General features: G+C 35.8%; 1 protein-coding gene across 1 annotated transcript in view; it reads left to right on the top strand.

The window, feature by feature from the left end:
* Positions 1 to 27778, top strand: part of CFAP47 (cilia and flagella associated protein 47) — a 434895-nt gene that overhangs the window by 291677 nt on the left and 115440 nt on the right. Inside the window, exons 50-51 of the mRNA XM_073013816.1 lie at positions 21935 to 22063; positions 27056 to 27153. Coding sequence (XP_072869917.1) covers positions 21935 to 22063; positions 27056 to 27153 — 227 coding nt within the window. The remainder of the gene's footprint in view (positions 1 to 21934; positions 22064 to 27055; positions 27154 to 27778) is intronic.

The following is a 27778-nucleotide window of genomic DNA, read 5'->3' as shown; positions in this document are numbered from 1 at the left end:
CAGATGGCTGTAGATGTGTGGTATTATTTCTGAGGACTCTGTTCTGTTCCATTGGTCTATATCTCTGTTTTGGTACCAGTACCATGCTGTTTTGGTTACTGTAGCCTTGTAGTATAGTTTGAAGTCAGGTAGCGTGATGCCTCCAGCTTTGTTCTTTTGACTTAGGATTGTCTTGGAGATGCGGGCTCTTTTTTGGTTCCATATGAACTTTAAAGCAGTTTTTTCCAATTCTGTGAAGAAGCTCATTGGTAGCTTGATGGGGATGGCATTGAATCTATAAATTACCTTGGGCAGTATGGCCATTTTCACGATATTGATTCTTCCTATCCATGAGCATGGTATGTTCTTCCATTTGTTTGTGTCCTCTTTGATTTCACTGAGCAGTGGTTTGTAGTTCTCCTTGAAGAGGTCCTTTACATCCCTTGTAAGTTGGATTCCTAGGTATTTTATTCTCTTTGAAGCAATTGTGAATGGAAGTTCATTCCTGATTTGGCTCTCTGTTTGACTGTCACTGGTGTATAAGAATGCTTGCGATTTTTGCACATTAATTTTGTATCCTGAGACTTTGCTGAAGTTGCTGATCAGCCAAATGTCCATCAGTGACAGATTGGATTAAGAAAATGTGGCACATATACACCATGGAATACTATGCAGCCATAAAAAAGGATGAGTTTGTGTCCTTTGTAGGGACATGGATGCAGCTGGAAACCATCATTCTTAGCAAACTATCACAAGAACAGAAAACCAAACACCGCATGTTCTCACTCGTAGGTGGGAACTGAACAATGAGATCACTTGGACTCGGGAAGGGGAACATCACACACCGGGGCCTATCATGGGGAGGGAGGAGGGGGGAGGGATTGCATTGGGAGTTATACCTGATGTAAATGACGAGTTGATGGGTGCAGCACACCAACATGGCACAAGTATACATATGTAGCAAACCTGCACGTTGTGCACATGTACCCTACAACTTGAAGTTTAATAATAATAAATAAATTTAAAAATAAAAAAAAAAAAAAAAAAAAAAAAAAAAAAAAAAAAAAGCCCAAGGACTCTCAAGTCAGCTTGTGGTGAATGCTGCCTGACCTGGGACTCACCCTTCAGGGCAGTGGGCTCTCCTCTTGCCCAGGGCAGGTCCAGAAACATCATCCAGTAGACAAGTCCTGAAATGAAGGACGCCAAGAGCCCCTGTGGCCATGCTGGTACCTAAGGTGCAAGATGATGTCCCTTTTACTTTTCGCTCTATTTTTCTCAAGCAGCCACCCTGTAGCCACCACAACTGGTGATGTGCTGAGTCTCACCTGAAGCCAGCAAGTCTCAGAGGCTCACCCAAGGCCCTTGATGTAGCACCTGGGTATTACTGCTGGTTATTCAGGGCCCAAGGACTCTTCAGTTAGCGCGCGATGAATGCTGCCAGGCCTGTGTGCTTCCCTCCATTGTATCTGGTTCCCTTCTGACCAAGTGTGTGTCTGGAAATGTCATCTGCGAGCTAGGGCCTAGAATGGGGTCCTCACAACATTGACTAATGCCTTATCCTGCTGTGGCTGAGCTGCTATCCAAAATGCAAGACAAAGTCCTCCCCAGTCTTCCCGCTCCTTTCCTCAAGGGGAAGGAAGGGGTCTCTTCTGGAGCTACGAGCTATGCAGCCTGGGATTAGGACTTTGGTGATGTCAGCTCTCCCTCTCCCAGTTGGTGTCTCAGTAGGTCATGTACACCCCCCAGTCCATTGTCTCTGGGCTAGATCTAGGGTTCGGTTAAGGATTGCAGTCTTTATAGCCTATACCGCCTTTCCAGTTTATTTATAGACCCAGCACAGTTTAGCCCTTAGTTGCAAGGTTTGTAGGAACTCAAATTCAGACCACTGGGGTTGACAATTCCACTCTAGCTAGGGCTGGTTTAAATGCTCCCACTGTGGGTAGTCATCAGCTGATTTTGGTCTGGTTTTCCTTTCTGCTCCAACAGAAAAGCACTGAGTTAAATGCCCCACAATTGCTGTGCTTTTCCTCCTCCAGCACCCAGAGATGCTCTCTGCTCACTGCCACCATTGCTGTGGGGTGGGTGAGGGGTGGCATTGGAGACTCAAGACTATTTTTTTTTCTGTTTCTTCAATGCCTCTTTCACAAATATAATGCCGGGTACTATGAGGGCACACCTGATTTTTGGTTTTTATGAAGGTATTTTTTCTGTGCCGATAAGTGTTAAAATGATGTTGTTGCAGGGGAGATAATCAGTGGAGCCTTCTATTCTGCCATCTTGCTCCATCTCTCCCACCTTTGGCTTTCTTCTTTTTGCTTAGGATTACTTTGACTATTTGGGCACTTTTTTGGCTCCATATGAATTTTAAAATAATTTTTATTTCCAATTCTGTGAAAAATGTTGATAGTTTCACAGAAATAACATTGAATCTGTAAATTTATTTGGAACATTTGGCCATTTTAATAAGACTGATTCTTCCTATGCATGAGCATGGAATGTTTTTTCATTTGTGATGTCCTGTGATTTCTTTCAGCAGTGTTTTGTAATTCTCATTGTAGTCATTTTTCACCTCCTTGGTAAGCTGTATTTCTAGGCAGTTTATACTTTTTGTGCCTTTTATAAAAAGGACTCTGTTCTTGATTTGGCCCTGAATTAGGACATTTTTCATGTGTAGAAATGCTACTGATTTTTGTGCATTGATTTTGTATCCTGAAAATTTACTGAAGTCATTTATCAGTTCTGGAAGCCTTCTGGTGGTGTCTGTGAGTTTTCTGAGTATAGAATCATATTGCCTGTGAAGAGATTGTTTGACATCCTCTCTTCTGATTTGAATGCCCTTTATTTCTTTATCTTGTTTGATTGCTCTGTCTAGGACTTCCAGTATTGTGTTGAAGAGGAGTAGTGTGAGTGGACCTCCTTTTCTTGTTCCAATTCTCAAGGTGGATATTTCCAACTTTTGCCCATTCAGTATGATATTGACTATAGATTTGTTGTACATGGTTTTATTATTTTGAGGTTTATTCCTTTGGTGAGTAATTTGTTGAGGGTTTTGAATGTGAAGTGATGATGAATTTTATTGAAGGTCTTTTCTTTGTCTCTTATATCTTGATGTGCTTTCTTGCCCTCTAGATTTTGAATTCTATGTCTGACATTTCAGCCATTTCAGTCTGGTTAAGAACCATTTCTGGGAACATAGTGTGATTTTTTTTTTTTTGGAGGCAAAGAGATACTGTGACTTTTAGAGTTTCCAGAGTTCTGTGCTGGTTCTTTCCATCTGTGAGGGCTGATGTTCCTTTATCATTTGAAATTGCTGTCATTTGGATGGGCTTTATATTTTTATGGTCATTATTGCCCTTGAAGGTGTGACTGTGGTGCAAGTTGTGTATAGTTGAATGACTTAGTTTCTGGATGCTTTCAGAGGGCCAGTGCTTAATTCCACATTGCTGGGCTATGTGCTCTATCCATAGAGTGGCTGGTACTGGGTCCATGGCTTTGTCCACTGTTCCCTTGAGGTTAAGCCCCAACTGGAATGGAGGAGCTGAGGCACTACCAGATTATTGGCAACAGCACTCCATAGGGAATGGTGGGGCCACAGTGGGTGTAAATGCTCCATTGGGGGTGGTGGCAGCATTATGGGTGAGAAGTGCTCTGGTGGGGTGCCACAGGTGAGAGGCTCTCCAGCAGGGATGTCATGGGTGGGATGAACTTGGGCTGAGTTGATGATGGCACCACTGGTGGGACACACTGTGACAGGGGTGGCAGGGTGCTACAGGTGGGATGTACTCCAGCAAGGGTGACACCAGAAGGAAGTACTTGGAGAGATAGGGGGCCATGGGCTGGAAGTGCTCCAGTGGGCACAGCATGGGCACTATTTGTAGGAGGTGCTCTGGCAGGGGCTCTGTGAGTGGGAACCCTTCTAGCAGGGGATGCCATGGGCAGAAAGTACTTTGGTGGGACAGTGGTCGTGCCGCAGCTGATTGTGACCCATAGGGATAGTGGTGAGGTTGCAGGCAAATGCCTTCTGGGGGGAGGTTGTCAGCAAAAGTGCTCCAGCGGGGTGACAGGAGGATATGGTTAAAGTGCTATGATGGTAGATGCTGGCAGAAAACCTTTTGGTAGGGTAGCTGAGGCTGAACTAGGTGTAGGCATGGCCTGGCAGGAACTCTGGGAGGGGCTGGAGGTCAGTGGGGCATGCAGATCAGATTCGCCCTGGTCCTATGGACCTTCTCTCTCCAGGTCTAGCAGCTTACACATGTCAGACCCACCCCTTTCCTCAGGAATTGTTCAGGGCCTGGAACGCATCCTGGCACTCAGCAATCCCATGCATGGTTTCCAGCTTCCTCTTCCTTTAGTCCTAACATCTGGGCTCTCTCTTCAACTTCTCTCAGTGCATTCTTTCAGACAGTCTGCTTGAAGCATGCCATATTCCTCAATATTCTGATCTGTCTTGGTGAGAGAAGTTCTTCCTGGCTGTGTCTAGTTAGCCATCTTGTCCAAGTCTTTGACATTGAAAGAAATTTATTGACCATAGTACCATAGAAACAGCTGAGATATTATGTAATGTAAATTTTGCTTTTTCTGTGTTTTTCTTTCTCCTCACTGTTCCCTTCTTAATTTGATTTGCAAAAGTCAAAAATGCCAGATGATTATATATACCTCTCTTGACAACTTCCAAATATGATATGGGCATATGGGGGATTTGGAACTTCTTTTGTCCCCTCTCTATCCTAGCTTATTTCAATGAAAAAAACTAGGTAGAGTGCTATCAATATCTTGGTTGAAACTGAATTTGGATCTTTTTGGCTTTTTGCCATCACCAATATTGACTGCCATACTTGTAGAAGCAAAATCGATCAGGTGTCATTGGTCTTTGAAAATAATCATTGTTTGCTATAAAGTGGTTCATGTTCTTTTAGGTGACAGGATTGATTTTTAAAAGCAAGACCTTGAGGCATTGTGGAGATCGTATGTTTGGTATTCTTGGATGCTCTCATGGTCCTTTGGACATTTTTCTTTTCTTTTATGATTTTAGCTTTCTCAGGTAGCCTATGCTCTGATGGTTCATGATGGCATTACCCTAGAGGGTTTGTGAGCACTAGACCTTTTCTTTCTGACTCTTGATACCAAAATCAAGATGAGTATTAATTCTATCCCCAAGTTGTACTCACATGATTGTCTAGGAATGAATTCATTTGTGTAAATAGATCTACAAGTGATGTCACATACAGCATTTTCTGCCTTTACGTAAGATGATCTGTCCTCTGATTGCTAGCCTGGCCTTGGCCTCCAGACCAACACCTGGCATACAACTGTGGGTGTCCAGCCAACAATAGAAGAATAGAAGAAGCAATGCATTTTCAAAAATAAAGTTCCTCCCAATACATTTTAAAAGTTACTTAGTATTGCAATAATAAGAGTACAATAAAATATGAGAACAAGGAAGATTTACCTGCTTGAAGAAAAGTAAATTTGAGACCGCCTACACTCTGTCATGCTGAAGGAAAGACATTCCTGCAACTTGTTTGCCACGAGGTCCAACACTTACTTGTAATTTTTGATTATACATTAGATAAATAATTCTCACTGGAAATGAAGGCTATAGATGCTCTATTGAATATAAATTTGGGTTTCTTTAGGAAGAAGGTTCTAGTGGCTGATGAATCCACCCATTATATTCTAGAGAAAGTCTTTATCTTTGAATTTTGAGCTACTAAGATGGTGTAGCATTTTTATTAAGAAATTAAACATCTCTGTTTCTGTATGTGTGTGTGTGTGTGTGTGTGTGTGTATGTGTGCATGTCTGTCTGTCCTGCTTGCTCAATCAAAAGAATTTGTGTATGTTGTGGCAAGTTATTTAGTCAAATGAAAATGTGATTTGGCAGGTTGTTGGTTTTTCTCATGTAAGACGTAAGAATCTCAGATATAGCGGTTACATAGGAATCACAGATACAAGAGTTTATTGTAAAGTATTTCATTATATTTTTTTCATTAGAAACTTTTCAAATTTAAAATACCCTTCAATGATACTTTTCTAAATGTCAGGATTTAAGCATAAACTATTGAATTTACTAATTCAATTAGATAATTTTTCAGAAATTCTGAAACTTCAGAAGAATTGGCTCTCAAATCTTTTTAAAATATGTCAGTATTTCAAAAAGGGTTACAAATACTGATAAACTTTTGTCTCTGACTACTCTTTACGCTTTTGTGAAAAGTGATCTCCCTGTGGTTATGGCATGGATAAGGACCGAAAGATTCTTTTAATACTAAAATTCATTTTATAGCTCATGTAAAAATAATTCATAGAAAAAACTTACACTAAAATGAAAGAAAAATAAATGAAAACTTTACACAGAAGCTTAGAAAACCACCTTCCTAAGTGTAGTGAATCTAAACAAATGATCAGACAATTCAATTTGATACCATTGAGACATATTTGACTTTAAAGACCTAAGAGGAGAGGTCAACTGACAGAGATTTTAGATAGATAGATACAAACAAATACACGTGATAGACACCTAGATTACAGTTCTTGTGGATGTATAAATATGGTGGCTTCAGTCATTATTCTGCATTAATTTTCTTGCACATGACATTGCTTAGTGTTGGAAAGATCCATATAAGTGACTGTTAACTACACTTTTGCACTCTGTTTGTACAGTACTTCTGATTTGAGATAACATTTCTCAAATCCTATCATACTGCTGAGCAGTGCTTGCTGGGAGGGATGGGTATAATTTCTGAAACATGCAGTGTATTTTTTTAACAGCTTTATTGTTGTATAATTGAAATACAATAAATTGTGGATACTTAATATATAGACTTTGAGAAATTTTAACACATATATATGCCTATGAAGCCATTGAGATAATAAGTATAACTGTCACTCCAAAAAGTTTTGTTGTGCCCATTTTTAATCCCTTTTCCCCTCCCTCTCATATGCTAAGCTACGCTTGCCTTAGGCAACCAGTTATCTGTTTTCAGTCAGTTCATATGCATTTCAAACATTGTATATAAATGAAATCATACAGTGTGCACAGTTTTATGCTGTTTTACTTTGTGCAAAATAATTATTCTAAGATCAATCTACATGATAAATAAATCAATAGTTTATTCCTTTTAATGCTGAGTAGTATTTAATGGAGGATATACCACAATAATTTGTTTATCCATTTACCTGTTGATAAACATTTGGTTTTTTCCCTATTTTTTGGCAATTAAAAATATAGCTGCTATGAACATTAATGTATAAGTCTTTGTATGGACATATGCTTTTATACCTCTGAAGGAAATAACTTACGAATGCGATGTTTAGATCATATGGTAATTGAGTTTATACTGTTTAAAGAAACTGCCAGATAGTTTCCCAAATACTGTTTCTTTTCCCATTTCTCCCAACAGTGTATGAGAAATCCAGTTCCTCCACATTCTTGACCATACTTAATAGGGTTACACATTCTAATTTTAACCATTTTAATTTGTAGATACTGCTATCACAGTGTGGTTTACATTTTCATTTCCATAATGAATAATGCCACTGAGCATCTTTATATGTCTTTGTTTGTCATCCATGTATCTTCTTTACTAAAATGCCTTTTAAAATCCTTTACCTATTGTTGCTCCCCCATTGGGTTATTTTTTATTGTTGAATTTTGAGAGTTTTACAGTGTGTGTGTGTGTGTGTATCTATATATTATATATATATCAGATACAATAAACATGTATTTGATAAACGATTTGTGTCTAGTATGTATATATATATTATATATAGTATATATAATATAGTGAATATATATAATTATATATTATATACATATTCTGTACACAAATCCTTTATCAGATACATGTTTTTATATGTAGTATATATATAATATAGTGAATATATATACTTATAAACATATTCTGGACACAAACCGTTTATCAGATACATGTTTTTATAAACTTTTTTCCAGTCTGTGGCTTACCTTTTTTTTCTTCATGAGGTCTATTGAAGAGCAGGAGTTTTTTATTTTGATGAAGTGTAATGAATTACTTTTTTCTTACATGAATCAGAAAGAAGCACGTGGTTTTAATAGCTATCTGAACCATCACTGTGTTAACATTTTGCCCCAGCCTCTGTTTTTCATCAGCCATGTAATTTTGTTTTTCCCACCTTGCTGTTTTGGTCCCCTAATGAAGGGGCAATAGAACAAAGGAAAGTGGGTTAAAAGGGGTTAAAAGTAAGCTTAAAATGAAGGGTGGAAAAAAGAAAGGGACAGAAGGAGGAGAAAATTTAGTGGAAGATTTTTTGGGGCATTATAGTCTTGCTTCAGTGATTTTATAGATTTTTGTAGGGTAGTATGATATTAGAGAAACAAACTTTATTCAAATTTATTTGATCCTATGTAATACAATGTTCACAGAGAAGATACTTATACCAAAACTTCTTGACTGAACTAATTTGCTTCCATGGTTCACAAATTGATGAAATCCCAGCCATACAGAGATTTTCCTTAACAGTACATCTCCTTAGCAGTTGGAGGCAATGGAGCATGGAGTCAACTGGCTTTTGGCAATTTTCTGAGGGATGAGAGTTTAGGTGATTAATGTGCAGTATCTGAGCTCCATCTTTTTAGGTCAAATCCAATGTTATGTAAGGACAAGTGTACTTCAAAACATTTATGAAAATGCATATTATGAAAAAATCTATTCATGGGTTTCAAAATACTTTTTGCACCAAAATAAACTCATACTAACTTGACATAACGTATCTAAACAGGACCTAGTTTGAGATGCTAAGTAGGCTGAGACATCGTTTGGAAGAGACTCTATGAAAGCAATATGAATTCTGCTAATATTGAAATAAGAGCAAACACCAGATTTACGGTGAAGCTTTAGTGAAAAAAAAATGATGAAATCATTAATGCTTTACAGAAAGTTTAAGGGAACAATAACCCAAAGAAATCAGCAGTTTACAAATGGATAACTCATTTTAAGAATGTACAAGATGATGTTGAAAATGAAGTCCACAGTAGCAGGCACATCAATTTGAGAGTAAAAATTCATCCTGTTTGAGTCCTAATTGAATAGGACCTACAGTTACTGGCAAAAACAATAGCCAACACTATAGACATCTTAATTTGTTTAGCTTATAGAATTGTGACTGAAAACTTAAAGTTGACAAAGTTTTTACTCGATGTGTGCCAAAACTGTCGCACCCAGATCAGCTGCAAACAAAATCAGAGCTTTCAATGGAAATTTTAAACAAATGAGATCAAGATTCTGAAGCATTTCTTCAAATAATTGTAACAGGTAAAACATGGCTTTACCAGCAAAATCTTGAATACAAAGTAAATTAAAGCAAGAGGTGGAAGTAGACCAGTTAAAGCAAAATATGAGAGCAAAGGTCATGGCAACAGTTTTTTGGGATGCTCAAGGCATTTAGCTTGTTGACTTTCTGGAAGGCCAAAGAACAATAACATTTGCTTATTAAGAGAGTGTTTTGAGTAAGTTATCCAGAACTTCAGCAAAAAAATGCTCACATAAGCTTATCCAGATGGTTCTTCTGCACCATGACAATGCACCTGCTCATTCCTCTCATCAGACAAGGGCAGTTTTGTGAGACTTTCAACAGGAAATCATTAGGCATCTACCTTACAGTCTGGATTTGACTCTCTCTGACTTCTGACTTTTTTTCCTCTTATCATAAAAAAATCTTTAAAGGGCAGCATTTTTCTTCAGTTAATAATGTAAGAAAGACTGCTTTGACGTGGTTAAATTTCCAGGACCCTCAGTTTTCTTAGGGATGAACTAAATGGCTGATACCAGCACTTACAAAAATGTCTTGATCTTGATATAGCTTATGTTGAGAAATAAAATTTATATAATTTTTATTCTTATGTTTTAATTATAGTTTTCCATACACTTTTTGAAGTTCCCTCATATGTGAGTGATTTTTATATTTTTCCAATCAAAAATTATATTTATTCTGTGGTATATTTTGTGATATTCAAACACAATTTAAATTATAATTTCTCGTATTATATGCCAAGGAAATATATATGCCTTTGCCACTTACTAACTGTGTGATCTAGGCAAAGTTAGACAACCTTCCCTAAGCCCAGGTTCTTCAGCTTTAAAATGGGCACAACAAGTAATGAACTCATATGTTTCTTGCAAGAGTTAATTAAGATGATGAACAGGAACCATTTAGCATATGCCTAGCACACAGTAAGCATTCGATAAATATTTTAAAAATTATTTTTAAAGGAAAACCCATGAATACAAAATTGTGTTTTCCAGCCTTTAAACTTGAGGCTTTTATATGATAATATATACTTAGAGAGAAAAAACTTGATTCCTGTTAGATTTTTTCCCCTCATTGTCTATTGAGACAAACTGAAAATCTCCATTAATTCAATGATGCTGTTATCTTAATGTGGGGAGTTGCTTTTAGATACTAGTATTATTACTGTCATATTTATAGTTTTACCAAAGCAGTCTAATCATTTTCCTGTTACTTTGACAAACTCAAGCACCAACAAACCAAGTTTTATATTTATTTTTGTTTCCTGTTGGAACAATTGACCTTACCCTGAAGAGTGGAATATAGGAAACAAAAAAATAGCATGTACATATGTTGTGAAAAAAAGTTACCATGTTTTGGAAAGCATATTATTCTCATCATCATTATTTGCTGCATTTCATTTGAAGATTTACTGCTGACAATCAGGTTGCTAAGTATAATGTTATTCATTATAATGTGACAAGAATTTGACTGTCTCTTCCACAGTAGCTAATTAACAATAAAAAATGAATGTAAAATGAAAAGAAAAAATGTTTAGAAACAAAATTAAATTGACATTGTCAAGAAAAAGGTTTTTCACTAGAAAAAAATATAGGCAAATTAATGGCATAATTCTAAGATATATTGTTTAAAAATGTTCCTTCAATTAAAACATGAACTACTGAGTAAACACGTAATTGCTTCTGTAGTTCTCTTACCAATTTTTATTTTTTGCGATAAATAGTTAACTATTTCTCATTCTGTTCTATAATATACAGTCTTGTAATACTCATATAGGGCTTTTTAATTGTTTTACAAATGAATGCCCAATTTCTATTTGTTAAGGGATAATAAAACATAATAAACTTTAAATGAATGAGTTAGGGGAAAGAAAACTATGCTGAGTCTATAATGGACTGAAATGAGTGAGAATGGAAAATATGTACTTTTAATTTGTGAGAGTACAGATGGTCCTGGAGTTATAATGTTTCTACTTATGATTTTTCAACTTTATGATGGTGCAAAAGCAATACACATTTAGGACACTCCTTGACTTATGATGGGGGTTACGGCTTTGTAAACCCATTGTATATTTACAAAATATGGTAAATTTAAAGTGCATTGTCAACTTATGATATTTTTAACTTATGATCATTTTACCGGGACATAAGCCTCATTGCAAATTGAGGGGCATCTATACTTGATAGTATTTGAAATACTGATTAGATTACTTTATTATTTAAGCCAAGCATATTGTGTAACATATGTAGGTTTATGCAAATATTGGCTTTATCTGACTGGATTGTTTTCTTAATTTCCTACTCAAATTGTTCATTGCTAGTGTATAAACATGTACGATTTTGCATATTGATTTTGTTCATGAACATGTGCTGAATGCTTTAACAAGTTTTTATGTGGAATCCTTAAGGTTTTCTGTATATAGCATGTCATATAAAAAGAAAAAAATATTTTTTCTTTCTAATTTGGATGCCTCTATTACTTTTTTTCATAACTCCTTTGCCTAGAGCACCCAGTACTATATTGGATAGAAGTGGAAAAAATACAGGCATCCTTGTCTTGTTTCTGATCTTAGAGGAAGAGCTTTCTGTCTTATACCTTATATGTGATGTTACATGTGAGTTTATCCTACATTGCCATTATCGTGTTTGGATGTTTCCTTCTGTTCCTAGTTTATTGAATTTTTTTTTTTTTTTTTTTTAATCATAAAAGGGTGTTGAATTCTGTCAAGTGCTTAGTGCTTTTTTTTCTTTGCTTGGCTTTGCTTTTTTTCTTTTTCTTTTTCTTTTCTTTTCTTTTTTTTTTTTTTTTTTTGAGACAGGGTCTCTCTCTGTCCTCAGGCTGGAGTGCAGTGGCACCATCTTGGCTCACTGCAAACTCCACCTCCCAGGCTCAAGTGATTCTACTGAGTAGCTGGAACTACAGGTGGGTGCCACCACATGAGGCTAATTTTTGTATTTTTTGTAGGAACAGGATTTTGCCATGTTGCTCAGGCTGGTCTTGAAATCCTGGGTTTAAGCTATCCAAAAAAAGTGCTCGGACTACAGGCATGAACCACCACACCTGACCTGAATTTTTGTCAAAAGTTTTCTATGCATTAAGTGAGATCGTTGTGTGTGTGTGTGTGTGTGTGTGTGTGTGTGTTCTTATATTCTATTACTGTGGTATATTAAATTGATTGATTTTTGTATGTTGAATGACCATTCATTAATTCATTCTAGAAATGAATTTCATTTGATCATAGTGTATAATCCTTTGGCTATGTTGCTGAATTCAGTATGCCAGTGTTTTGTTGAGGATTTCTGCATGAATGTTCATAAGAGATACTGAACTTTAGTTTTCTTTTCTTGCAGTGTCTTTGGTTTTGGTATCAGGGCAATGTTAGCCTTCTAGAATGAGTTAGTAAGTATTTCCTCCTCTTCAAATTTTTGGAGGTGTTTGAGAAAGATTGATGTTAATTCTCTTTAAATGTTTAGTAGAATTCAATAGTGAAGACATCTAGTCTTGGGCTTTACTTTGTTGGAAGGTATTTTATTACCGATTCAATATCCTCACAGTTTTGTATCTATGCAGATCTTCTATTTCTTAAAGAGACAGTTTTAGTAGATTGTGTGTTTCTAAGAAATTTTCCATTTAATCTAAAGTAATCAATTTTTTGGTGTACAATTCATAATATTCTCTTATAATCATTTTTATTTTGATAAAATAGATAGCATAAAAACATATTTATATACGTGTATATATATCTTAATTCATGTCACTAGTCATGCATATCAAGATGGAAATCAAGTTCCTCTTGTTTTGCATTTATGAATAATATTTCAACAGCATCTTTGTATATAACTCTTCACTGACTGTGCTAGTTTACCTGTAGGGATAAAATTTAATATGCAAGTTATTTATAGGATAAGTAACAAAATTGATATGTCAAAGGGGATATGCACTTTCAAGATTGTGGATTTTGCAAAATAACTTTCCAAAAAAATATCCATTTTTACTCTCACTGTCAGTGTTTGAGATCAGGGCTGTCACTCAACATTTTTATCTAAGGTGAATGTTACCAAAGGTGTTAAGAATTGCCAATTTGAAAGAAAAATCTCTTTTTTTTTATTTTTGGAGGGGAGTATAAGTAATTTGAATCTATATTTCCATATAATGTGTTTATTAAATTTTAGTATAAGTGTTATTTTAGCTTTAAATATTAAATTACAACTTTTACTCTCTACCTTTAATGCTTTCTAAAATTTTAAGTAGCATGATAATATTCTGTTATTTACAGATTTGCTTAGGTCAGTGTCAGGTATGTTTTGAGTCATTTTTGGTAATTTATGTTGCACATTCCATCCCGAGTTTAGAACTAAGCCCAGAATAATATTAGTATGCGTGTGTACATAAACATAAAAAATAAATATACAAATACATATCTACACACCCATTAGAAAGAATTGGTTCTCGGAATTTATGTGAAAGTTGAACAACTAGATTAATGTCCAGAAGTAATTGAGAAGGAACAACAATACACCATGTGTAAAATTCTTAAATACAGTATGGTGATCTTGAGTCTAGTACATGACTACCCACAGATGATGGCAGGCAGCATAGTCTAATGTCACGCTTTTCAAAGAAGCCTGGAATTTTGAGGGACTTGGGAGGAGAAATATTCTAGAGGCAACAATGCAGAAAAAGAATACTTCCCAGAGTTCCTTGACTGTGGGACAATGAGAGGACTGCAGTGAGAACCTTCCTGTGGCTTCTTTGCACACAATTTCTTACAGTATATTCTTAATCTGATTTAATTTGTTTTGCTACTATAGAAGAAATTATTTAATTTCATGGATATGTATAGTAAATTACTCACATTTAGTTTCATAAGAGCAGTTATATTCCATTTAAACATAAAAGTGATCCAATAATGGCAAAATGAAGCTGACAGTGAATATAAGATGTCACATTGTCTTGTCGAGTCTCTATCCTCTGTCTTTTAAAATGGAAAAAAAAAAAACCCAGCAAATGTTCTACTGATGATAGTAAATGTTATGTCTTACAAGTATTCAAAGCCCATAACAGGCATGATCTGTGCCAGGAAGAATACATGGCCTGTTCCTGTGGCTTGCTGTCACTGCATTGGACAGTGAGGACATATATGTACCTGAGGACAATGCATTTTTAAAAAGAAGTGGATTTCAAACATTTTTGTCTAAGACCTAGAGCAAAAAAAATTGATTTTACAGTGTGACTCAATAAACACAAACATATACATATTCTCTATTATATGCACAGCTACAAATAAAACAGAAACAAAAATTGTATGAAACAATACTTTCTTCACTACATAGAATGTGTTTTCAGTTTAATGTCTGTGCTGTCCAGTATTAAAGATACTGGAAACAAGTGACTATTTCAATTTCAATTAATTAAAACCAAATAATATTACATTAGCCATATGTGGCTAGTGGCTAGCATATTGGATAGCACAAATATAGAATATTACCATCATTGCAGAAAGTTTGATTGGAAAGCTCTAAGTCTATTCTATTATATTCTGAAATAATTTCATGAATCGCTCTTGAGTTGAAAGCTGATGTTTAAATATGTAAAGAGAGTCAGCTTGGGAAATGTATGTTTAAATACATTCACACACTGAATTACTGAGATTTTTTTCAGGACAGTGGATTAACCATAAAAATATTTCTTTGGGTACAACATGCAAATGCTGAAAATGCTTTCTCTATAACAACACTATACAATATAAATAAAACATAACCATTATGTAATTTTAAAAATTATAGTAATCATATAAAAAGAAACATGAAATGAATTTTAAAATATTTTTGTATATCCAAATGTATAATTTCTTTCCTTTTTTTTATTATACTTTAAGTTCTAGGTTACAGTGCACAACGTGCAGGTTTGATACATAGGTATACATGTTCATTTCCCATCTATGAGTGAGAACATGCAGTGTTTGGTTTTCTGTCCTTGTGATAGTTTGCTGAGAATGATGGTTTCCAGCTTCATCCATGTCCCTGCAAAGGACATGAATTCATCCATTTTATGGCTGCATAGTGTTCCATGGTGTATATATGCCACATTTTCTTAATCCAGTCTATCATGGTTCCAAGTCTTTGCTATTGTGAATAGTGCCACAATAAACATACGTGTGTATGTATCTTTATAGTAGTATAATTTATAATCCTTTGGGTATATACCCAGTGATGGGATTGCTGGGTCAAATGTATTTCTACTTCTAGATCCTTGAGGAATCACCACACTGTCTTCCACAATGGTTGAACTAGTTTACACTCCCACCAACAGTGTAAAAGCGTTCCTATTTCTCCACATCTTCTCCAGCATCTGTTGCTTCCTGACTTTTTAATGATCGCCATTCTAACTGGTGTGAGGTGGGATCTCATTGTGGTTTTGGTTTGCATTTCTCTAATGACCAGTGATGATGAGCATTTTTTCATGTGTCTGTTGGCTACATAATGTCTTCTTTTGAGAAGTGTCTGTTCATATCTCTTGCCCACTTTTTGATGGGGTTGTTTGTTTTTTTCTTGTAAATTTGTTTATGTTCTTTGTAGATTCTGGATATTAGCCCTTTGTCAGATGGGTAGATTGCAAAACTTTTCTCCCATTCTGTAGGCTGCCTGTTCACTCTGATGGTAGTTCACTCTGATAGGGTTTTCTAAATATACAATCATGTCATCTGTAAACAGGGACAATTTGACTTCCACTTTTCCTGATTGAATACCCTTTATTTCTTTCTCTCGACTAATTGCCCTGGCCAGAACCTCCAACACTATGTTGAATAGGAGTGGTGAGAGAGGGCATCCTTGTCTTGTGCCAGTTTTCAAAGGGAATGCTTCCAGTTTTGCCCATTCAGTATGATATTGGCTGTGGGTTTATCATAAATAGCTCTTATTATCTTGAGATACATCCTATCAATACCTAGTTTTTGAGAGTTTTTAGCATGAAGGGCTATTGAATTTTGTCAAAGACCTTTTCTGCATCTATTGAGATAATCATGTGGTTTTTGTCTTTGGTTCTGTTTATGTGATGGATTACATTTATTGATTTGTGTGTGTTGAACCAGCCTTGCATCCCAGGGATGAAGTCAACTTGATCACGGTGGATAAGTTTTTGATGTGCTGCTGGATACAGTTTGCCAGTATTTTATTGAGGATTTTCACATTGATGTTCATCAGGGATATTGGTCTTCAGTTCTCTTTTTTTGTTGTATCTCTCCCAGGCTTTGGTATCAGGATGATACTGGCCTCATAAAATGAGTTAGGGAAGATTCCCTCTTTTTCTATTGATTGGAATAGTTTCAGAAGAAATGGTACCAGCTCCTCTTTGTACCTCTTGTAGATTTCAGCTGTGAATCCGTCTGGTCCTGGACTTTTTTTGGTTGGTAGGCTGTTAATTATTGCCTCAATTTCAGAGCCTGTTATTGGTCTATTCAGAGATTCAACTTCTTCCTGGTTTAGTCTTGGGAGGGTGTATGTGTCCAGGAATTTATCCATTTCTTCTAGATTTTCTAGTTTATTTGCGAAGAGGTGTTTATAGTATTCTCTGATGGTAGTTTGTATTTCTGTGGAATTGGTGGTGATATTCCCTTTATCATTTTTTATTGTGTCTGTTATTTAATTCTTCTCCCTTTTCTTCTTTATTAGTCTTGCTACTGGTCTATCAATTTTGTTGGTCTTTTCAAAAAACCAACTCCTGTATTCATTGATTTTTTGGAGGGATTTTTGTGTCTCTATCTCCTTCAGTTCTGCTCTGGTCTTAGTTATTTGTTGCCTTCTGCTAGCTTTTGAATCCGTTTGCTCTTGCTTCTCTAGTTCTTTTAATTGTGATGTTAGGGTGTCAATTTTAGATCTTTCCTGCTTTCTCTTGTGGGCATTTAGTGTTATAAATTTCCCTCTACACACTGCTTTAAATGTGTCCCAGAGATTCTGGTATGTTGTGTCTTTGTTCTCATCAGTTTCAAAGAATATCTTTACTTCTGCCTTCATTTCATTATTTACCCAGTAGTCATTCAGGAGCAGCTTGTTTAGTTTCCATGCAGTTGTGCAGTTTTGAGTGAGTCTCTTAATCCTGAGTTCTAATTTGATTGCACTGTGGTCTGAGAGACCTTTTTTTGTGTGTGATTTCTGTTCTTTTACGTTTGCTGAGGAGTGCTTTACTTCCAACTATGTGGTCAGTTTTGGAATAAGTGTGATGTGGTGCTGAGAAGAATGTATATTTTGTTGATTTGGGGTGGAGAGTTCTGTAGATGTCTATTAGGTCTGCTTGGTGCAGAGCCAAGTTCAATTCCTGGATATCTTTGTTAACCTTCTGTCTCATAGATCTGTCTAATGTTGACAGTGGGGTGTTAAAGTCTCCCATTATTGTTGTGTGGCAGTCTAAGTCTCTTTGTAGGTCTCTAAGGACTTGCCTTCTGAATCTGGGTGCTCCTATATTGGATGCATATATATTTAGGATAGTTAACTCTTCTTGTTTAATTTCTCCCTTTACTATTATATAATGGCCTTCTTTGTCTCTTTTGATCTTTGTTGGTTTAAAGTCTGTTTCACGAGAGAGTAGGATTGCAACCCCTGCTTTTTTTGCTACCCATTTGCTTGGTAGATCTTCCTCCATCTCTTTATTTTGAGCCTATGTGTGTCTCTGCACGTGAGATGGGTCTCCTGAATATAGCACACTGATGGGTGTTGACTCTTTATCCAATTTGCCAGTCTGTGTCTTTTAATTGGGGTACTTAGCCCATTTACATTTAAGGTTAATATTGTTATGTGTGAATTTGATCCTGTCATTATGATGTTATTCTGCCCGTTAGTTGATGCAGTTTCTTCCTAGTATTGATGGTCTTTACAATTTGGCATGTTTTTGCAGTGGCTGGTACCAGTTGTTCCTTTCCATGTTTAGTGCCTCCTTCAGGAGCTCTTGTAAGGCAGGCCTGGCAGTAACAAAATCTCTCAGCATTTGCTTGTCTAAAGGATTTTATTTCTCCTTCACTTATGAAGGTTAGTTTGGCCGGATATGAAATTCTTGGTTGAAACTTCTTTTCTTTAAGAATGTTGAATATTGGCCCCCACTCTCTTCTGACTTGTAGAGTTTCTGCCAAGAGATCCACTGTTAGTCTGATGGGCTTCCCTTTGTGGGTAACCCGACCTTTCTCTCTGGCTGCCCTTGACATTTTTTCTTTCATTTCAACCTTGATGAATCTGACATTTATGTGTCTTTGGGTTGCTCTTCTTGAGGAGTATCTTTGTGGTGTTCTCTGTATTTCCTGAATTTGAATGTTGACCTGCCTTGCTAGGTTAGGGAAGTTCTCCTGGATAATATCCTGAAGAGTGTTTTCCAACTTGATTCCATTCTCCCCATCACTTTCAGGTACACCAGTCAAATGTAGATTTGGTCTTTTCACATAGTCCCATATTTATTGGAGGCTTTGTTTGTTTCTTTTTACTCTTTTTTCTCTAAACTTCTCTTCTTGCTTTCTTTCATTAATTTGATCTTCAATCACTGACACCCTTTCTTCCACTTGATTGAATCGACTATTGAAGCTTGTGCATGCATCTCATAGTTCTCATGCCATGGTTTTCAGCTCCATCAGGTCATTTAAGGTCTTCTCTACACTGTTTATTCTAGTTAGCCATTCATCTAATCTTTTTTCAAGGGTTTTGGCTTCCTTGCAATGGGCTCAAATAGCCTCCTTTAGCTTGGAGAAGTTTGTTATTACCGACCTTCTGAAGCCTACTTCTGTCAGCTCATCAAATTCATTCTCCATCCAGCTTTTTTCTGTCACTGGCGAGGAGCTGCAATCCTTTGGAGGAGAAGAGGCACTCTGGTTTTTAGAATTTTCAGCTTTTCTGCTCTGGTTTCTCCCCATCTTTGTGGTTTTGTCTACCTTTGGTCTTTGATGGTGATGACCTATAGATGGGATTTTGGTGTGGATGTTCTTTTTGTTGATGTTATTCCTTTCTGTTTGTTAGTTTTCCTTCTAATAGATCCTCAGCTGCAGGTCTGCTGGAGTTTGCTGGAGGTCCACTCCAGACCCTGTTTGCCTGGGTATCACCAGTGGAGGCTACAGAACAACAAGTATTGCAGAACATCAAAAATTGCTGCCTGATCCTTCCTCTGGAAGCTTCGTCCCAGATGGGTACTGGCCTGTATGAGGTATCAGTCAGCCCCTACTGGGAAGTGTCTCCCAGTTAGGCTACATGGGGGTCAGGGAACCACTTGAGGAGGCAGTCTGTCCATTCTCAGAGCTCAAACACCATGCTGGGAGAACCACTGCTCTCTTCAGAGCTGTCAGACAGGGATGTTTAAGTCTGCAGAAGTTTCTGCTGCCTTTTGTTCAGCTATGCCCTGCCCACAGAGGTGGAGTTTACAGAGGCATCAGGCCTTGTTGAGCTGTGGTAGGGCTCCACCTAGTTCGAGCTACCCTGGCTGCTTTGTTTACCTACTCAAGCCTCAGCAATGGCGCACACCCCTCCCCCTGCCAGGCTGCTGCCTTGCAGGTCGATCTCAGATTGCTGTACCAGCAGTGAGCAAGGCTCTGTGGGCGTGGGACCCACTGAGCCAGCTGTGGGATATAATCTCCTGGTGTGCCATTTGCTAAGACCGTTGGAAAAACACAGTATTTGGGCAGGAGTTTTCCGTTTTTCCAGGTACAGTTTGTCATGGCTTTCTTTAGCTAGGAAAGGGAAATCCCCCAACCCCTTGTGCTTCCCAGGTGAGGCGATGCCCTGCCCCGCTTTGGCTCACCCTCTGTGGGCTGCACCCACTCTCCAACCAGTCCCAGTGAGATGAACCAGGTACCTCAGTTGGAAATGCAGAAATCACCTGTCTTCTGCGTTGATCACACTGGGAGCTTGCAGACTGGAGCTGTTCCTATTCAGCCATCTTGGAACAGACCCCAAATGTATAATTTCACAACATAGCTAATATACAATTATTAGTAGTATGTTTTACATTCTATTTTACACAGTGTGTGGAATACAGTGTATATTTCACACAACACATCTTATTTAGGACTACCAATATTTTAATTGCTCAGTAGTCACATGTGACTAATGGCTGTCATATTGTACAGGACACGTCTAAAGTTACAACTTTTAGGACTTTTGGTCACCTGTCTAACTGTCTGTAAAAATATGGAACACATGAAGCATCTATATTGCCTGTCAACACACGAAACACCTGTATTTCTCACCTCCCCCCAAAACAAGTTAAAATATTATTTTTTTTTCCAAATTAGGCATTTCTTTCTTTTAGATATCTGTCCTCTTCAAGAGCAGTGTGACCAATGGTATCTTACTGTCCCCTAACCAGGAATAATAAGAACATAAATAAAGATGTTATTTATTGAGTTTTTGCTCTGTGCTTTTGGCTAATTGCTTTCATATGTGTTTCATTTCAAGTTGGTTTTATATACACACGCTATTATATCTTATTTCAAGATGATTTTACTTCAAGCTCTCTCTCTAAGGAGACCACACGCCAAAAAAATAGAATTTATTAAAAGAAATTCAGGAAGAGTTTGTTACTCTCAAGTAAAAACTAAGAAAATATTGCTGTTTAATTTTAGTTCTACGTGTCTTTACAATTAAGGAAGTGTGGATGCTACCGTAATTCAACTACACAGTATTTATAGGCATTGCTGTAAGCTATTTGATTATGATGCCTGACTAGAAACACATAATTTTGTGTGCAAAGGTTTGTTTATGTCAAGCTGGTATTTAGAGGTCAGGGCCCGTTTCTGAATCATTTCCATAAGAATAGAAACTTTAATTTAAAAATTAATACCAATTTATATAGGTCAATCTTAGTATTAAAAAAATTCCAGAGAGTGACAATTTTTGATGGTAATAACTTTTGATTTTTTTTGTTTTCTTTTGTTTTTGAGACAGTTTTGTTCTGTCACCCAGACTGGAGTGCAGTGGTGCGATCTTGGCTCACTGCAACCTCCTCCTCCCACGTTCAAGTAATTCTCCTGCCTCAGCCTCCAAAGTAGCTGGGATTACAGATGTGTGCCACCATGCCTGGCTAATTTTTGTATTTTTAATAGAAACAAGGTTTCACCATGTTGGCCAGGCCGGTCTCAAACTCCCGACCTCAAGCAGTCCACCCATCTCAGTCTCCCAAAGTGCTGGGATTACAGGCATGAGCCACCATGCTCGGCCTCACTAATAACTTTTATAACAAAGTGTTTAACATTTTATATATTAAATATTTTCAAGAAATTTCATGCTTGGGATATTGTGATATTATATAAAATAAAATAAATGTTATTTTAATAGGGTAATAAACAGAGCATTAAAATGACTTAGAAAGAAAATAAGAACAGTTACCCTAGGGCAATAAGTATTCTGAAAGTTGTTGCATTTATTTCATTTTCCACTTTTTAAAAATTATCTCAGAAAAGCTGTTGAAAAATTACCATTTTAATGGAGATTTTGAAAATATTTCCTTAAACTCTTTCCTTGAGCTTTTCCTTAAAATGTTCTGAATATGTGTCAGGTTTAATTCTAATACTGACATCTAGAATTAATTTTCGCTTTATATTTATATATTTTAAGCTAGAGTAACTTTAATATCTATAGCTTACCTTTTGTTTTAGAAAACTAAACCCTGATTAATAGGGCATCTTGTACTTTTGTGTTGTAGGTACAATTACATTTTCTACTATAAGAAGGAAATGTGATGATTATGAGGACGACACAGATCAAGATCAAGCACTCTCCTGTCTTGATTCAATAACAGAACAATCTAGCATTTTTGATGATGCAGACGCGTGTAAGTTTATTATGACAGAGTTTCACTATTAGTTTGCATAAATCCAAATCATCATTCACTTTTGAATGAAATAGTTTACACGCATAATACATATCCAAATTTGTATTGCATATGTCTGTAAGAATTTTAATTCAGTATTAACTATATGTAGCATACATTCTAGAGTTCCACTGCTATTAATGTCAATAGTATCAAAACACGTCAGCTAGAAGAGTGCCCACTCTTTCATAATTGTAAAGCTTTACATATTTTTCTGTCACTATACAAAAGCATACAGCAAATTTCTAATAAAATATTAATGAGTGTATTGTTTTAATAATGTAATATGCATTGCTTACTTCAATATAAGAGATACTAGCAATCTTCTTCATATGCCAAAGAAACTAAACACCATTTTCCCCCTATATTATAAAGCTTTATTTGAATGCTGTTCAACATCATGTCTTTTTAGTACAAGTTCCAAGGAAAATAAGGTGATGAGGAGTTGGAATACTCAGGGCACGTTTCCTGGAAATGGGTGAATGAGGTTTTCTTTTATGGGTGAATAGCAGGGATGCAAGGCCTTAGTAAAGAAAAGTGGCTCAACAGGGGCAAACTTGTGGAGACATTTTAAATGTTATACAAAAGAAGAAATCTTTATTGAATGAATTTGTATTAGATAGCATTCTTCACAGAAACAAATGATGGAGTGTGTGTGTCTGTATTTGTGTGTCTGTGTGTACTGAGAGAGAGAGAAAGATTTGCAACTGACACCATTGTGGGAGCTGGTAAATCTGAAATCTGCAAGGCAAGCCAGCAGGCTAAAAGTTCAATGTCAATGTTGCAACCTTGAGTCCAAATTCCCCAGGATAGGACAGGCAGGCTGGAAACTCAGGCAGTATTTCTATGTTACAGTCTTGAGAAAAAATTCTTTCTTTTTGGGGGAACATCAGTGGTTGCACTTAAGGCCTTCAACTCATTGGAGGAGGCCTACTCAATGGAGGATAATTTGCTTTACTCAGATTATACTAACATAAATATTAATCACATTTCTAAAATAGCTTCACAGGAACATCTAGACTAGCATTTGTTCATACAACTGGGCAGTATAGCCCAGCAAAGTTGACACATGAAATTAAGCATCACAGAATCCATGGACTAAAGAGTGGTATTTAGAAATATTCAGAATGATTTGGAAGAGAAGTTGGGCCAGTTAGACTACTGCAATGGCAAACTGAGTTTAGAGTGAAGACAACCACGTCTTTTATGATGATGGTGGTGGTGGAAATATAGAAGTATCACTAAAGATGAGAAATATTTCAGAGACTAGCATTGGATGACTGTCCTTATAGAAGATAACGAAAAAGGGTATTGATTCCAAAAAATAAATAATAGAGTTTGCTTGTATTTTTGTCAATAGAAAAAAATAAGAAATTCAGAAAGAAAGAAAAAAGTTTGGGAGACTGTAACACTTAGCAAAGTTTTGTACTTCCTGATGTTGATCTGACATCAAGACATTTACATAGCAATATCCAGTTGCCAATTGAATCTTTATAGCTGAGACTAGGAGAAAAACAATATTAACATGGATTGAAAAGGTTTAGGGTCTCTTTCAGTGAAATCATGCAGGTGAGACAAAGGAATAGATAATTGCTGTAGATGTGTTATGCTAAAAGTTAAATCCTCATTAATATTTAGGACAGAAGAACCATGAAGGAAAACCTTCATGAAGGTTAAAGTGTTCAGAAGAGTTTGAAGGAAAATCAAAATATTATGATTTTATGTTAATAGGCTAAAAAAGACTGATCTCTGATAAACATACTAACCTACATATTAACAAGTTGAAAGATAGATTAAAAGCTAGGAAAAGTGTACCTGACAACATTTAAGGTATCCCTAGTTCTTCAGACAGGCCTTTTCATATCCTTACTCTCAGACAGAATTAACTTTTCCCCTATAATAACATGGATCCTTTTTTGAAGACTGCTCCACAGTATATTTATTTTCAATTGAGAAATCTTCTAGCTTTCTTCTCATCAAAGAAATGAAAGCAACACCTAAATCAGAATGTTTTAACCTTCCGAATAGGAAAATTTGAAAGATAATGGTAACACTCACTTTTAATGAGAATCAGATCAAAAGAGGCAATCTCATGCATTACAACAGAAATTTAAATTGATAAAAACTTTTTGAAGAGAACATTTATAGTATGTTTAAACTTTTAATAATTTTTTATCTTCTTCAATCCAATGATTCAGTCCAAGGAATTTGTTAGAATATTCAAAGATATACAAAAAATATGATATTTAAGAATATTTCTTATGTGATATATTGAATAATTGAAACTAAAGTTTTAATAGTGAATATTTTCTGAATAATATAAATGTGTATATTTGTATGTACATATGAATGTATCAGTTATGTATATTGTATACACACCACTATATTTATGTGTATATGTCTATATATCTGTATCTTTCTTGATATTTTAAACCTGGAATTTTATACAAATATATTAAGTAGCTGTCATTTTGTCATGAAATTATGAAGAACTTCCATCTTGATGCTATTCAGGAATTTCTAAAATCACTATAGTGAATGCTATTGATTTTATAATTAGGAAACTATTTTAAGTTATTTAAGATTCAGAATTAAAAAAAATCATTATTTTGTTGGTGTTTTCATCAATAAATCATTCACCAATCCCACTCTAATCAATAAATCATACTCAATGTACATGTTTAGCACTGTAGGAACTAAATCAGCTACATCACAACACTGCCACGTGTGATAGTCACAGTAATTATAAATAATAAGTGTTATTGCCCCTGCGATGGTTAATTTCATGTGTCAACTTAGCCAGGCCACAGGGCCCAGATAGTTGGTCAGCTTTATTTTTAATGTTTCTGAGAATGTGTTTTATGGATGAGATTAACATTTGAATCCATGAACTTTGAATAAAGCAGATTATCCTCCATAATGTGGTTGAGCTTCATCCAATCAGTTGAAAACCTTAGTAAAATAAAATCTGACCTACCCCAGTATACTTCAGATTTTGGGTTTAGCAAGTCTCCACAATTGTATAAGCCAATTTCTTAAAATCTCTCTTTTTTACTCTCTTCTTTACACATCCTGCTAGTTCCATCTCTCTGGAGAACCATGACAAATATAGTCCCTGTTCCACAAGTGGGCAGACTCTTGAGATTCTTTGCCAAAAATCACAAGCTAATGGTGGTCACATTGGGATTTGAACCCTGGTCTTATAACTCTGAGTCATTCCACTGATCTTTGCACTAACCCAGAGTCATGAAGCAATCTCCTCAGTCATAGCTAATGTTTATTTCTAGAATTATTTTCTCTGTGAGTTCAGTGTGGGTGAAAACATTGGAAAGGCCCAGATAAATATGCATAAGGTACCTAGAAGGGAAAACACTTTTTTTCATTTTAAGAACTTTGATTTATTTTTGAGAAGTCACATTTAAATGTCATAAAAGCACTCAAAGTGCTTTTATAAAATTGAAGGAGCAAATGTGAGCAGAGGCTTCCTTAATAATCTCCCATCAGTATAAATTTGGTAACCTTATTTTCTGCACATTTCTGCTTTTAAGGAAATAAACTGATCTCTGAAAAATAAACAAGTACAGGAGTCAGTTCAAAATGTGGAAATAAATTTGCCCTTAAGAACTCCTCATAGTTATTTGGAATAAGAACTCAACTGGGTCTTATTAATTGTAACTATTTTTTTCTCTTTCTCCCTCTTACTAGCTGTTTACTTTAAATATCTGGATTGTTCTCAGGTCCACCAATCTTATAAGTATTTTAGATACCTAAGGTGTTGAAACAGGATGCAAAATAGTACAATACAGGATGGTACAGAACAGTGCAGTGCAGTAAAATACAATGTCATGCAATACAATCCAATACAAAGCTACAAATGCCATACAGTGCAATACAATACTACACAATACGATGCTGTTCAGTGTCATACAGTGCCATACAATACAATACAATGCAAAACATATACTCATGAAAAACATTTTCAGTAGAGAGAAACACTGAGAATTCCACTAGTTTGGGCTTCTTATTTCATAGATGAGGAAACTGAGGCCCAAAGAGGTTAGCAATTTACCTCAATAAATTAATCTAGCATAACAGTTCTTGAAATCTTTTAAACATGACAATACTGATGTGAATATGTATACAATTTACTGAAATTGGAGGACAATCTTAAACCATGACCTAGTTCAACACAGGAAAACAAAAGAATATCAAAGTGGGAAGCTGAACAGAGAGGAAAAACAAAACAAAACAAAACTGATTTTGATGGACGTAAAAAACCTTTTTATGAAGGGTCTGGTAGATGAGGATTCCAATTTTAGCCTGAGGGAGTATGGTTTTGGTTATCATCAGGGGCAGAATTGCCTGCTTTTTAAAAATATTAGGGAAGCAAGATATAAAAATAATTGTCTCACGACTTAGTCTATGCCCCTTTAAGACTTTCCTTGGGCTAAATTCTTAGGATCCTTTTTCAAATTTTCAGGAAACATGTAGTCTCATTTTCCTGACTTTCTCCTTATACTAGATTCTTATGGTCCTGGAAATGCAGCACTGTGAATTGTAATGACTTATTTAGATGTATCTATGTACAAATACATGAATAGTTTGTCAATGAGAAAAAAGATTGGTTATTTCTTTTTGAAACATGAATCATTAACTTAAAAGTAAAACATTCCAAAACTAATTTTATGGAAGAACTCAATGAGTTACTGGCATAGGTATAGGGCCAGGAGCTTGTACAGGACATTCTCTTGGCCATGCAAGGATGGAGCTTCTCTTATTCCTCACTAACTGTGATAAAAACAGCTTCCCACCCTTTCTTCAGCTGTCTTGACAAAAAGTCCATTAAAAAGAAAAGATTGAAAATGATGTCTGTTCGTGATTCTCAAATGTGTATGTTAAGTATGGTATTCTGAAGTCTATATTTAAAAAGTGGTGTTTTGGTTTGTTTTTCAGATGATAATTTTCACAATTTAAGATTCTGGTTTAATCTTGAGATCCATAGCACTCCTGGACCACCCATAGACATTATGGAACTGACATGTATTGCTCTGGTAAGTGCCCATTACATGTTCATAGACTCCGTCATTTTGTGAGCAGTTAGACCTTTTGTTGTATAGTAAATTACTTACTATCCCTAAAAACATCTGTATCAGATGATTGTATTAAGATAAATTAGTCAATCATAGCAATTTTATTTTTAAATCTAGTACTTTGGACTTAAAATGCTTTTGGAAAACATATTTTAGTTATATGTTATCTTATAGTGACTGCATTGATTAGCATTCTATCTGTTGTTTCAAGAGTTACTAAAGCAAACTTACCCTTAGCCTACGTGTTTGTTCACACATAGATGATAAAAACAGGATTGTGCTACTAGACTCTTTCAGCCGTGCTTCTTCCTGGTTTCTACAGCAGACCTTTCACTTGGAAACATATTCGGAGCAACTGGCATACATTTGGGGTTTCCATTAATACTTGGAATAGATTTGTCTGATGTGAATTGCTAAAATGTTACTAAATTTCTGTCCAAAATTATTTAATAAAGTTAAATATTAAGAGCCTTATTTTAAATGAAACATGAGGACAATATTGCTATTAATAATGTTTTAATTTAATTTAATTTCCTTATTGTTAGTGCTCAAGTATTTAAATTGATAAAAATAAATGTTGTTTTTA

The sequence above is a fragment of the Chlorocebus sabaeus genome, chromosome X (genome assembly GCF_047675955.1).
Source record: "Chlorocebus sabaeus isolate Y175 chromosome X, mChlSab1.0.hap1, whole genome shotgun sequence".
NCBI classification, from domain to species: domain Eukaryota; kingdom Metazoa; phylum Chordata; class Mammalia; order Primates; family Cercopithecidae; genus Chlorocebus; species Chlorocebus sabaeus.
Note: the sequence above shows the minus strand (reverse complement) of the source record. Positions and strands in the feature narration are given on the sequence as shown.